This window comes from Lissotriton vulgaris, unplaced genomic scaffold (genome assembly GCF_964263255.1).
Source record: "Lissotriton vulgaris unplaced genomic scaffold, aLisVul1.2 SCAFFOLD_1503, whole genome shotgun sequence".
In the NCBI taxonomy this organism is placed as follows: Eukaryota; Metazoa; Chordata; class Amphibia; order Caudata; family Salamandridae; genus Lissotriton; species Lissotriton vulgaris.
In genome coordinates this window covers 2,501-15,553 of record NW_028255178.1, presented here as the reverse complement: position 1 = coordinate 15,553, position 13,053 = coordinate 2,501, and the positions used below count along the sequence as shown (strand labels likewise).

At 51.4% G+C, this 13,053-nt stretch overlaps 1 protein-coding gene across 1 annotated transcript in view; it reads right to left on the bottom strand.

Annotated features, from left to right (window-relative positions):
- The window catches only part of LOC147659196 (troponin C, slow skeletal and cardiac muscles), a 32,120-nt gene extending 21,952 nt beyond the window's left edge, over positions 1 to 10,168 (bottom strand). The window contains exon 1 of the mRNA XM_086951903.1: positions 9,840 to 10,168. Within this exon, the coding sequence (XP_086808029.1) occupies positions 9,840 to 9,863 (24 nt within the window). The 5' untranslated portion in view covers positions 9,864 to 10,168. The remainder of the gene's footprint in view (positions 1 to 9,839) is intronic.
- Between the last annotated feature and the right edge of the window lie 2,885 nt (positions 10,169 to 13,053).

Genomic DNA, 13,053 nt, shown 5'->3' with positions numbered 1-13,053 from the left:
CAGTTTTCTGTCGATAAAACCGGCGATAATGTATCGCCCTTTCTTGATAATATGGCCCTTTATGCCGTGTTTGCATCACAAAAGTGGCGCAAATCGACACAAAATCTTTTTTTTCCAATTTACTTTTTAGCGCTAAACTTGTTTAGGGTTGGAAATATCGTGAAAGTAACACAAAGCAGAGCAATACGCTTCTTTGCATCACTTAGCACCAAGCAGGTGTACCACCTATGAATAACACTTATGAATGACATTTTACTGGTAGTAACAATACGCTCATAAATCCTGTTGTAGCGGGCGCCACCAGAGGGTGGAGACATGCAACTCTACGCTCGCTTTTAAATCCTATTGTAGCGGGCGCCACCAGTGGGTGGAGACATGCAACTCTACGCTCGCTTTTAAATCCTATTGTAGCAGGCTCCACCAGAGGGTGGAGACATGCAATTCTACACTCGCGTATAAATCCTTTTGTGGCGGGCTCCACCAGAGGGTGGAGACATGCAACTCTACGCTCGATCATAAATCCTGTTGTAGCAGGCGCCACCAGAGTGCGGAGACATGTAACTCTACACTCGCGTATAAATCCTGTTGTAGAGAAGGCGGAGACATGCAACTCGACACTCGCGTATACATCCTGTTGTAGCGGGCGCCACCAGAGGGCGGAGACATGCAAGTCTACACTCGCGTATAAATCCTGTTGTAGCGGGCGCCACCAGAGGGCGGAGACATGCAACTCTACACTCGCGTATACATCCTGTTGTAGCGGGCGCCACCAGAGGGCGGAGACATGCAACTCTACACTCGCGTATAAATCCTGTTGTAGCGGGCGCCACCAGAGGGCGGAGACATGCAACTCTACACTCGCGTATGAATCCTGTTGTAGCGGGCTCCACCGGAGGGCAGAGACTTGCAACTCTACACTCGCGTATACATCCTGTTGTAGCGGGCGCCACCAGAGGGCGGAGACATGCAACTCTACACTCGCGTATAAATCCTGTTGTAGCGGGCGCCACCAGAGGGCGGAGACATGCAACTCTACACTCACTTATAAATCCTGTTGTAGCGGGCTCCACCAGAGGGTGGAGACATGCAACTCGACACTCACTTATAAATCCTGTTGTAGCGGGCTCCACCAGAGGGTGGAGACATGCAAATCTACGCTTGCTTATAAATCCTCTTGTAGCAGGCTCCACCAGAGGGTGGAGACATGCAACTCTACACTAGCGTATAAATCCTGTTGTAGCGGGCGCCACCAGAGGGTGGAGACATGCAACTCAACACTCGCGTATAAATCCTGTTGTAGCGGGCGCCACCAGAGGGTGGAGACATGCAACTCAACACTCGCGAATAAATCCTGTTGTATCGGGCTCCACCGGAGGGCGGAGACATGCAACTCTACACTCGCGTATAAATCCTGTTGTAGCGGGCGCCACCAGAGGGCGGAGACATGCAACTCTACACTCGCGTATAAATCCTGTTGTAGCAGGCGCCACCGGAGGGCGGAGACATGCAACTCTACGCTCACTTATAAATCCTGTTGTAGCGGGTGCCACCAGAGGGCGGAGACATGCAACTCGACACTCGCGTATAAATCCTGTTGTAGCGGGCGCCACCAGAGGGCGGAGACATGCAACTCTACACTCGCGTATAAATCCTGTTGTAGCGGGCGCCACCGGAGGGCGGAGACATGCAACTCTACGCTCACTTATAAATCCTGTTGTAGCGGGCGCCACCAGAGGGCGGAGACATGCAACTCGACACTCGCGTATAAATCCTGTTGTAGCGGGCGCCACCAGAGGGAGGAGACATGCAACTCTACACTTAGGTGTCATTCTACAGTCGGAATTATTGAATAGCAAAAAAAGTACACTTATTCCTAGGTGTAGTAACAGGTGTAGTAACAGGTGTAGTAACAGGTTTACACATGAGTAAATCTACACGTATGAATTAAGGTGTGTGAATCAGGCCCTACACATGTGGAAAGTGGGTGGGAAGAGGTTCAAAAGTTATTTCAGAAAACATAGCTTCATTTAAGAAACATTTATAGATGCGTTAGCAGTTCCAGGAGCATTTACTAAACTAGAACCGTGAAGGGTGGAAGGTAACTGACTAAAGCAGGTCGGGCCGGAAGGGATTGGGCGTCCTGGGAGAGCCTGCACTGCTGGGGTGCTGTGCGTGAAAGCTACCTTGTGTAGAGTGTAACTTGGGCGCTGTGTGTTGGGTGTGTCTGGAGTGTGCCCTGTGTCCGCAGAGTGTGAAGTGAGCCTTATGTGTGGTGCCTGGGGTGTGCTCTGAGGGTCCCTTGGGGTGAATGTTGTGTGCACGGAGTGTGCCTGTAGTATGCCTCATGTGTGGTCCCTGGGGTGTGCTCTGAGGGTCCCTTGGGGTGAATCTTGTGTGCCCGGTGTGTGCCTGTAGTATGACTCATGTGTGGTGTCTGGGGTGTGCTGTGAGTGTTTCTTGGGGGTGACCGTTGTGTGCCCGGCTTGTGCCTGTAGTATGCCTCATGTATGGTGCTTGGGGTGTGCTGTGAGTGTCTCTTGGGGTGACTGTTGTGTGCCCGGGGTGTGCCTGTAGTATGCCGGTGTGTGCACAGAGCGTGCCTTCAGTGTGGTCCCTGCAGTGTGCTTGGAGTGGGCCTAGGGTGTTCCTTTGTGTCATCAGGAGTGTGCGTGCAGTCTGCCTTAAGTGTGACTTGGGTGTGGTGTGTTGGGTGTGTCTGAAGCGTGCCCAGTATCCACAGTGTGTGTAGTGGCCTCAAATGTGGTGCCTGGAGTGTGCTGTGAGTGTCCCTTGGGGTAAACGTTGTGTGAAGGGGTGTGCCTGGAGCGTTCCTGGAATATGCAGCTGTGTGCAGAGTGTGCTTCATGTGTGGTGCCCCGAATGTGCCTGAAGTGTGCTCGGAGTGGGCCCGGAGTGTGCCTGAAGTGTGCCAGGAGTGTGCCTGTAGTATGCCGCTGTGTGCCTGGAGTGTGCCTGGAATATGCCGCTGTGTGCAGGGTGTACTTCGGTGTGGTGCTCGGGGTGTGCCCGAGGTGTGCCCGGAGTGTGCCTGGAGTAGGCCGCTGTGTGCAGGGTGTGCTTCGGTGTGGTGCCCGGGGTGTGCCCGCAGTGTGCCGGGAGTGTGCCCGGAGTGTGCCTGAAGTGTGCCAGGAGTGTGCCTGTAGTATGCCGCTGTGTGCCTGGAGTGTGCCTGGAGTGTGCCTGGAATATGCCACTGTGTGCCTGGAGTGTGCCTGGAATATGCCGCTGTGTGCAGGGTGTACTTCGGTGTGGTGCCCGGGGTGTGCCTGCAGTGTGCATAGAGTGTTCCTGCGGTGCACGCAGTGGGCCCTGTAAGAGGGCGGCCCCCTTAGTACTGCATTGGGCACCTCCAGCCGCCCTGTTGCAGGGACTCCCTACTCAGGTGTCCCTCCTACGTCCGACGCCTCTGTGGCATCATTTCCGGTGCGCAGTGGGCTGGGGACAGGTACTTCTACCTGCCCCCACCCACTAGCCACCCTCTTTGTGCCCCGCTGGACAGGCTGTCTCTACCGATTGGGTTGGCCTCGGTGCAGTTTGGCTCATCAGGTGGGCAGGGCACCCTAGGTCAGTCACCGCGGCCTGCCCTTGGCTCACCAGTCAGTTAACCCACCGCGTTGGCATGCTCCTTGGATGTATTCAACCTGCAGCAAACTCTTTTTCCAGCCAAAAACTTGTGAGGAGTGTTTGTTTTGTGCAGCACGACTATTATTGCTAAGGGGGGGGGGGGGGGGGGGCGGGGGGCCGTCTCTAGGGCGGTGCGATCGGTGCCACCGCACTGGGGGGCTGACTTAGGGTGGGGCACCAGGATTATTGTTTTAAAAGCACCAGATGCCTCATTCCTTATCTCAGCAATTTTCAGGCATCAATAAAAATGTTGCGATAACTTCGAGACGGAGCTTTGTCTGGTAGAGGAAGGTTTGACTCATCATAGCTCAGAGGGTTAATGTGCCTGCTGCAAAGAACATGTCCCATTCAGATCACAAAGTGCATACACTATAAATAGGTCAATGGGTTATCACTTTTGTGAGAGATCCTTTTGTTACTTGCAGTTTAAATGTTAAAAACCTGACCTAGAGCAGTGAGCTATCAACAGCCGTCAAAGACCTGCGTGCAAACTGCAAGGAATATATTACCAAGTATTTTGCTTGTTTGTTTGTTTGAAAGTTTTATATAGCGCGAACAAGATCTTTGCAGATAACAGAGCGCTTTACATAGGCAAGGGGTAAGAGGTAGGGTGGGTACACGAGGGAGCATAGTTAGGAAGGTAGGTCATCAATGCAAGTAATACAAATAGGAGGGAGTATGAACAAACGGGTAAGGTCGATAATACAGGTAAAACACATGTGCAAATGGATCAAACAAGAGTACAGATCGACGCACAGTCTTAAAAGATCAAAAGTAGTAGTTCAAGTGTATTTAGCCATGAGGATAGCTTTTACTTCTTTCTTAAAAAGAGGAGTGGAGGAGATGAGCCTGGTTTCAGGAGGGAGTGAGTTACAGATCCTAGGCGCCATTCCTGAGAAGGAGCGTTTGTAAGTTCTTTCCTTCCGGAATCTTCGAGGCTTCAGCAGAAGATTCTTTGTGCTTCTGGTGGTTCTGGAGCCGCCAGAAATTGCCAGCTTCTGAGTGAGATAGCCGGGTGAGTTCAGGTGTATAGCCTTGTGCGTCATGCAGGCGATTTTCAGCTGTATTCTGGCTTCAAAAGGCAGCCAGTTCAGGGATTTACGGTCAGGGGAGATGTGTGAGTGTTTTTTTGATCCAGTGATGAGTCTCGCTGCAGAGTTTAGAGAAGCTCTTAGGGGTGCGGTTGTAGTTAGGGGGAGTCCGCAGAGGGTGATGCTGCCGTAGTCTATGCGAGGGATGATTAGTGCTTGTATTGCAGTTTGGAAGTCTTTGGCTGGGAGGAAGGGTTTAAGTCTCCTCAAGGTATTTATTTGGAAGTTCGCTCCCTTAGTTGCCTTGCTGATATGCTGCTGCATGTTGAGGTTGGCGTCCAGTGTTATGCCTAAGGATTTTGCTGAGTCCACGATGGTCGGTTGGACATTGAGTGCAGTTAGGTGCTTAAGCCAGGCTTGAGTGGTAGAGATTTTCCCGGGAGGTGAGATCAGAAGGAACTCAGTTTTCATAGCATTGAGTTTGAGGTGGTTATCGGCCAGCCAGGATTGGGTGCTTCTGATCGTTGAGTTCAGACGCATAATGTCTTTGGGGGATTGTAGTTTGAGATATAGTTGGGTGTCATCGGCGTACATGTGAAAAAGTACATTGGATGCTTGTAGCAAGGTGGTGAGAGGTTCCATAACTAGGTTGAACAAAGTTGGGGATAGAGAGGATCCTTGAGGGACACCTAACGATACAGGTACTGGAGAGGACATCGAGTTGTTGCTCTTGAATTTCTGAGACCGGTTGTGTAGAAAGGAGGTGAACCACTGAAGAACAGTCCCAGAAAGACCCATTCTTGTGTTTAAGAGTTCGAGTAAGTTCTCATGTTTCACAGTGTCGAATGCTGAAGCGAGATCAAGAAGGATGAGGAGGCAGGTATCGTTTTGATCTAAAATTTGGAGGGCGTTGTCAATTATGTGAGTCATAGCAGTTTCGGTACTGTGCCCTGCTCGGAAGCCTGATTGATGAGGGTTGAGGAGATCAAACTGTTCTATGTGCTTTGTCAATTGTAGTTGAACGCATTTTTCCAACAGTTTGGCGAGAGTGGGAATGTTGGTAATAGGACAGTAGTTGTGTAGATCAGTGGGTTCGGCTGTTGGTTTCTTTAGTAAAGGTGTAACTTGTCCAACGTTGAGGGAGTCAGGGATGGTTCCTTGTTGAAGTGAGCTGTTGATCATTTTAGTCCAGAGTGGGAGGAGCAAAGGGGTGAAGTCTTTTACAGCGTTAGCAGGAAGAGGGTCAGTGAGGTGATTGGATGGTTTCAAGGTGCTGAGTAATCTGTCAATTTCTTCTTCAGAGTATGTGTCAAAGGATGACCATGTCGCATTGTTTTTTGGTTCATTGGGTGATATGCAGTGGTGTTTGGAGTAGAGGCTTGCGTCAATGAGGAGATCGCTCCTTATGTTGTCACTTTTTTGTTTAAAGAAAGCAGAGAAATCTTCACAGTAAGGTGCATTGCCCATAGTGTCGACTACTTGGGGTTGTTCCTTGGATTGAGATCGAATTAGCTCGAACAGTTTTCTTGGACGGTTTTTTGCTTGGTCGAGCTAGAGTCTGAAGAAATCTGACTTTGAGCGTTTTATTTTCCTGAAGTACGCGTTTCTCTTTTTCTTCAGAGTTTTTAGGTGCAGTGCAGAGGGGGCTGATCTCCAGGTGCGCTCTGCCATTCGCATGGTCCCTCTGTCTTCATTGAGACTCCCGTCGTACCAAGGGTTGGAGATCTTGGTGGAGTCTCTTTTCAGTTGCAACAGTGCAGCCTCATTGATTATCGAGGTCATAGCATTGAGATAGTGGGTAGTTAAGCACTGAACGTCAGAAAGGCCGGTAGGGGGAAGTAGGAGATTGCAGCTGTTAGGGGGTAAAGAGTTTGGCTTGAGTTTCTTCAAGTCTCTTTTCCAAACTTTGGGCTTGGAGGATTGGGCCGGGATACGTTTAACTTTTTCATTGATGAAGAATGTGACAGTATGGTGATCTGACCAGTCACAGGGTTGGATTGAATCAAGTTGAATAGTGCCTTCTTTGGAGATGATAAGGTCGAGGATAGAGCCTTTGTCATGGGTCGGGCTGTTGCAAATTTGGGTGAGGTCAGAAGCGTTAAGGTAAGTTTTGAGGCTATTGACCACTGCGTCACTACAATCATTCCAGTGTAGATTGTAATCGCCAAGGTAAATTTGTGTGTTTTGCCGTCCTGAGTTGATTGAGATTGTGTCCATGAGTTGTTGGGAGAAGGTGAGGTTGTCCCCAGGAGGGTGGTAGATGATGTGTAGTGAACATACAGGTTTGTTTTCGTTGAGGACATCAAGGCAGAGGTATTCACAGGAGGTGAGAGAAGGGGTGGTGACTTTATTAATTGATAGGTTGCTCTTATAGATGCATGCGATTCCACCGCCTGTCTTGATGAGCCTGTCAAGTCTAGTGATGCAGTAGTTGGGGGGACTAGTATATCCATGATAGGAGTAGAAGATTCAGTTAACCATGTTTCAGTTAGGATGGCTAGGTCAAGGTTCAAAGACATGATGAGATCAGCGACCTCCGAGGAGTGTCTTTGGGCCGATCTACAGTTGAGAAGTGTGCATTTGAGTCTGGGGGTGCAGAGGGAGGAGGAGGGATCTAGAGAGAGGGGGACTTTTGTGAGGTTGTTGGGGACGGAGCCTCTGTTGTTATACGTGGGGTGCCTGAGGGGGTTGGAGAGAATTGTAGGAATGGACAGGTGTGTGGTGGCTAAGAGGTTTTGGCGATCCGGGACATATGTGCGGAGTAGGGTGTGAATGTCGAGGTCCGAAAGAGTCTTGATAGTGCATCGGGGGCGGTTGGAGGTGTTGCGAGAGGGGATAGAGGTCCACTGTGGGGGGTGAGTAGGGTGTGAGGGGGCTAAGTTGTTAGCTTGAGAAGTGGAGGTGGGAGGGGGGTGTCTGGGGTGTGTGAGGAGAAACTCTTTGAGGGTGTGGAGTTCTTCTCTCACTTGGAGGAGGGTGGACATAATCATGTCCAGCATGGGGTTGGGTAAGGAGTTGGGGGTGGGCACTGAGGGAGAGCAGGTGTCTAGGTTACTGGAATAGGGGGGAGAGGGGTGGGGGTGTTAGTGAAGTGGTTGGAGTTGGAGTTGGGAGTGTTAGTGAGTGTGTTGCTGTTATCCTAGTATTGCAAAAAGGGTTCCTTTTGATAGAAATCAATTCTGATTATTAAAGAAAACCCCCAACAATGGTGTTACATTTTAAATTCCGAATGTGTGCTTTTCCAGACCAAGGACTCTTAAACTCTGCTGCCCACCAGTCTGGATGACTCCTACACCTTGTAGGCCTCGGTCTTTTCACTGATTTACACACGATCCGTGATTTTCTCTGTGCAATGTGTCTGTGATGTAAAGGGTTCTGACCAGTGCCTGAAATGTAACAATAGAAGTGCCGGCACTCTACACTAGAATACCTGCTTGTTTCTGAAAAGTGCTGGTACTCTCCAATTAGAAATATAGGATTTCTCTTGAGAAGTGCCGGTACTCTCCCTATCAAAATAAAAAAGTGCCGGTACTCCGTACCTGACAGTACCGGCCCATTTAAAGCACCGGTTCTGACATCTTAAACTGGTACGAGTACGCTATAAAACTAAATGTATCAAAGAGAGAGTGGGTATGGAGACTTGGGGGCGCTGTCAAATGGTGGTGGTGAGGGAATCCGCGGCGAGGTGGTCATGAGGGGAGGGGCGCCAACAAACATTGTCTCACAGGCGCCCCCCAGTGCTAAAGCCGGCCCTGCCGAGTGTGCCCGGAGCGTGCCTTGAGAAAGAATGCCAGGGGCGTGCCCGGAGCGTGCCTTGAGCGTGCATCGAGTATGCCAGGAGCGTGCCCCTCTTGCATCTCTGGGCCTTAGACACCCCTCTGATCCCCTCGGAATGACTGGCATCTGTGCCCGGGGGGCTCCAGCCGGGCCCTTGGGTTGGGGGGGGGGGCCTGGTCAGAGTGGGCGGGGCGACTGCTGGGAGCTTTCGTGTGATGGGGGCGCCGAAGGGGGCGCGCGCTAGTCTTTCGGTGAAATATAGGAAAGTTCATATTTTGGGATATTACTTTCATGACTTGAACCCATGTTTGTCAGCGGCGCGTCAACTGTCAGATGACGGTCATCATTTTGTCGGCAGAAGGTTCCAGAGCTCCTTTTTATTCAATCATCTCTTTCCTTCATGTACTTTATGTTCACGAGCGCAGCATTGTATCTCGGACCCTAAACATGCAAAGTCGCTGCGAGAACACATTCACCACAAACCTCCTCTCGGTCCCTTCTCTCTTACACGACAGAGAAAAACTCACGGCGTCTTTGTAGGTTTGAGAGGAATCCTCGACGTGTCCAACTCCACCCCCCCCCTCTCCCTCAGCATCTTATCCACACCGACTACAACCCTCAGCATCTTATCCACACCGACTACAACACTCAGCATCTTATCCACATCGACTACAGCCCTCAGCATCTTATCCACACCGACTACAACACTCAGCATCTTCTCCACACTAATTATAACCCTCAACATCTCACCCACAATGTAAACAGCCCACAGCATCTTCTACAGGCAGAATAATCGCGGCAGCCCCTTATCCACAGGGAATAAACCCTCTCCGCATTTTATCCACATCGACGAGGACCCCCAGGACCGTCTTTATCCACACTGACTATAGGCCTCAGCATCTTATCCACAAGGACTATAGGCCTCAGCATCTTATCCACACGGACTATAGGCCTCAGCATCTTATCCACACTGACTATAGGCCTCAGCATCTTATCCACACTGACTATAGGCTTCAGCATCTTATCCACACTGACTATAGGCCTCAGCATCTTATCCACACCAAATACACCCCTCAGCATCTTATCCACACTGAATACAACTCTCAACATTTAATCCACACGGACTATAGGCCTCAGCATCTCATCCAACCCGAACTGAACCCTCAGCATCTTCTCCACAGAGTGGCCCCACCAGGCCCCCATTCCGCTGCTGTCGATGGGGACACTCTGGATTGTAACTTTAACATCTTCAGCCTCAAGGGGTGCGGTGTCACCCCCACATCTGGGTATATTGATTCAAGGGGTGCAGGGCCCCGGCTGGGGGTGCAGGACACTCTGTGTAAACGAGGGGTGCAGGGCCCCGGCTGGGGGTGCAGCGCCACCTACCGCTGCTTTGTAGATGTCATCCATGGTGAGCGGCTCCTGGTCCGGCTCTGTAGGTCTTGGGGTTCAAAGGTCAGGGGGTACTCTGCAGCTTCAGGGCCCCGGGGTGCAGGCCGGTCCAGGGGTCAAAGGATGCTGTGACGTCTCAGAAGTCCCCGGGGGTGCGCACGTTCAGGGTCCCTGGAGGTCTTGGTTGGCTGAGGGGCCCCGGGGGTTGCTTGCTGCGTCAGGGGCCCGGGGGTGCTCGCAGGGTCAGGGGCCCGGGGTGCCGTGCTGTGTCAGGGGCCCGGGGGTGCTCTGTTCCGTCAGGGGTGCTCTGCCTCCAGTCTCCGACCGGCTGACTCTGCCCCAGCCTGACTTTATATCCAGGGTGGGTGGGAGCACCTGTCACTCAGCCCCTGGCATCCTATTGTGTAACACGTCACAGCCCTGATATGAGGCCAGGCATCTCTGGAGAGGTGGATATGATGTATTTATACACACTCCCCCCAGCCCCCCCCCCCCCCGGGGATTACTCACACAATGCCCATTTTAGAGCAGAGGGGCTCCGAGAACAAAGGCTGCGGTGCGGGGGGGTCACTGGGACAGCGGGCACTTTTAGAGCATGACACCATTCAGGGCCTGCCCCCCCCCCCCCCCTCCCAAGAGTCCCCCCCCCCCACACACTGGGCCTCACATCCAGAGCACGCAAAGCGCAGACTTATCAGCAAGAAGCTGAGGCAACGCCAACATGTCTCCCGCTCAAGAGCCATCACACATGGACCCTGTCACTTATCTGTGCACTCAGGCCTCCATTCACCCATCCACCGACTCATCCTTTCATCCACTCTCTGACACAACCCCAATTAAAGGCACATGAGCAGGAAGATGCAAAAGAATACAAGCAGGAAAAGAGAGCCCGCTGCCGTCCAATCAGGAGGGGTTTATACTCGCAGCAAGAAGCCTAAACGGAGCGCGGAGTCCATCTTGCAGAGGGGTCGTGAGTAGTCTGTTGTTGTGATTAAAGGTCAAGGGGCATATTCTCAAGGAACTATCGCCGCGTTATCGGCACTTTACCGCAGCCAAAGTGGCGATAAATGTATCGCCCCATTCACAAGCAGGTGTTAACAACCCATATCACCAGTTTACCTGCCGTAGCATCCGCAAAAAACACCGCCACAGACGACCCCGTCAACTATCGCTAATGATATGCAGAGTAGACGTTCCCGTCCAAAAAGCTGTGACAATGCCACTCCGCAACATTCTCGACGACCAGCCAGAGCGGTGAAAAGATCACAAAGCGGGTGATAAGGCACGTTAGCAGCGGGAAATTAACACCTGCTCTGACCTGGTGTAAAGTCGGACGCCAGCCTGCACCAGACAAGGGAGCGCAGCCCAGAGCCACACCTGAAGATCAACGGATGCCATGGAGCCACTGACCATGCAGCTCAGACATCCAAGAGGGCCACAACACCCACCAACACCAACCCCAGGCCCGCCACCACCAACCCCCTCCTCACCACCACAGGCCCTACCCCGGGCACCTCCCACCTCCCCGGACCAAGAGATTGCACATCAACGTCACAAAATCATGAACAAAAGCATTCGCCTGATGTCGCACCTTCACCACAAGTAACATACATGTGAGTACAGGAAATCTGAATCATTCATTCACCATTGAAAGTCAAAACAAAATGTTATGTTATTTATGGGTTTTCTATAGCGCAACGGCTACTCCAAAGGAGTGTCCCGGCGCTTTGTGCTCCTGACCCAGAAAGGAGACTGAAAAACATAACAACAATAAAAGGAAAACAGAACCCAAGGATAGAGAGACTCTAACCAGAAAATAACCAAGTCTTTAAACCCTTCCTAAAGGCAAGCAGATTAGATGTGGACCGTAAGGACAGCGGTAAAGAATTCCACAACTGAGGGGCCAGGAATCTAAAGGACCGACCACCCACACGAGCCTTCTTGATACGAGGAACTACAGCAAGTGCCAGTGACTCCGATCTTAAGGATCGTGTCGGCCGGTAAAAATCCAGCCTCTTCTGTAGATATTTTGCACCTGTAGCGTGCAGGGCTTTGTGGGCTAGTGTCAGGGCCTTGAACATTACCCTATTCCGTATGGGGAGCCAATGGAGAGATTGCAGCAAGTTCAAGGCACTAGCTCGACGATGCAGGCCAAAAATAGCTCGTGCCGCAGCATTCTGGGTCACCTGAAAACGCTGTAAGAGATATTCCGGAAGACCCAGATACAGAATGTTAACGTAATCCAGTCTGGATCCAATGAGGGCCTGTACAGTTATTCTCCGATGTTCCTCAGAAAGCAATGGAAAAAACTTTCGAAGCATCCTGAGGCTGCCGAAACATGTTCCTGTGAGAGTTGACACCTGGGATTTGAGCGTAAGCCCGTTGTCAATTTTAATTCCCAGGTTCTTAGCCCATTCAGAAGACTGAGCTGGAGGGAACATGTCGGCAGGCCACCAACCATGCCAAGCCGGATCCGATGGGCAGCCAAAGAAAAGTATCTCGGATTTATCCGAGTTACACTTGAGGCTGTTCATTTGGAACCAGTTAAAAACAGCCCCAAGGCACTCACGGATACTTTCCCCATCGAATTCTTCGCTCTTACGGCAGGTGAAGAGAAGCTGGGTGTCGTCAGCATATGAGACGATCTGGGCCCCGTAGGACTCCACCAATGTCGCCAGAGGGGTCATGAAGATGTTAAATAGAGTAGGGCTCAATACTGAGCCCTGAGGAACTCCAACTCCCAATGGCGGCATTTCGGCAGATCCAGGAGAGGCTTAGACCGTTTGTCGGCGGTTGGCTAAGAAAGAACAAAACCAGTTGAGCACCGTCCCCCCTAGACCGATGTCATGTAGTCTTGTGAGGAGATCCTCATGGGGGACGGTGTCAAAAGCCGCCGACAAGTCTAACATAACTAACATCACCCTGCCTCCGGTTTCCAGCACCTCCTTCATAATCTCTGAAACTTCCAGGAGCGCAGTCTCAGTACTTAAGTTGGGTCGAAAACCCGATTGAGACGCGTGGAGAAGCTCATTAGACTCCAGGAAGTTGGAGAGCACGCTGTGAACATGTTTCTCCAGGATTTTAGTGAGTGCTGGGAGGAGCGAGATCGGTGTATAATTGGCCGGGACTTCCGGGGCAAGGTTGGGCTTTTTAAGGAGAGGAATAACCATGGCCTGTTTCCAGGAATGTGGCAAGGCTCCCTGACTCA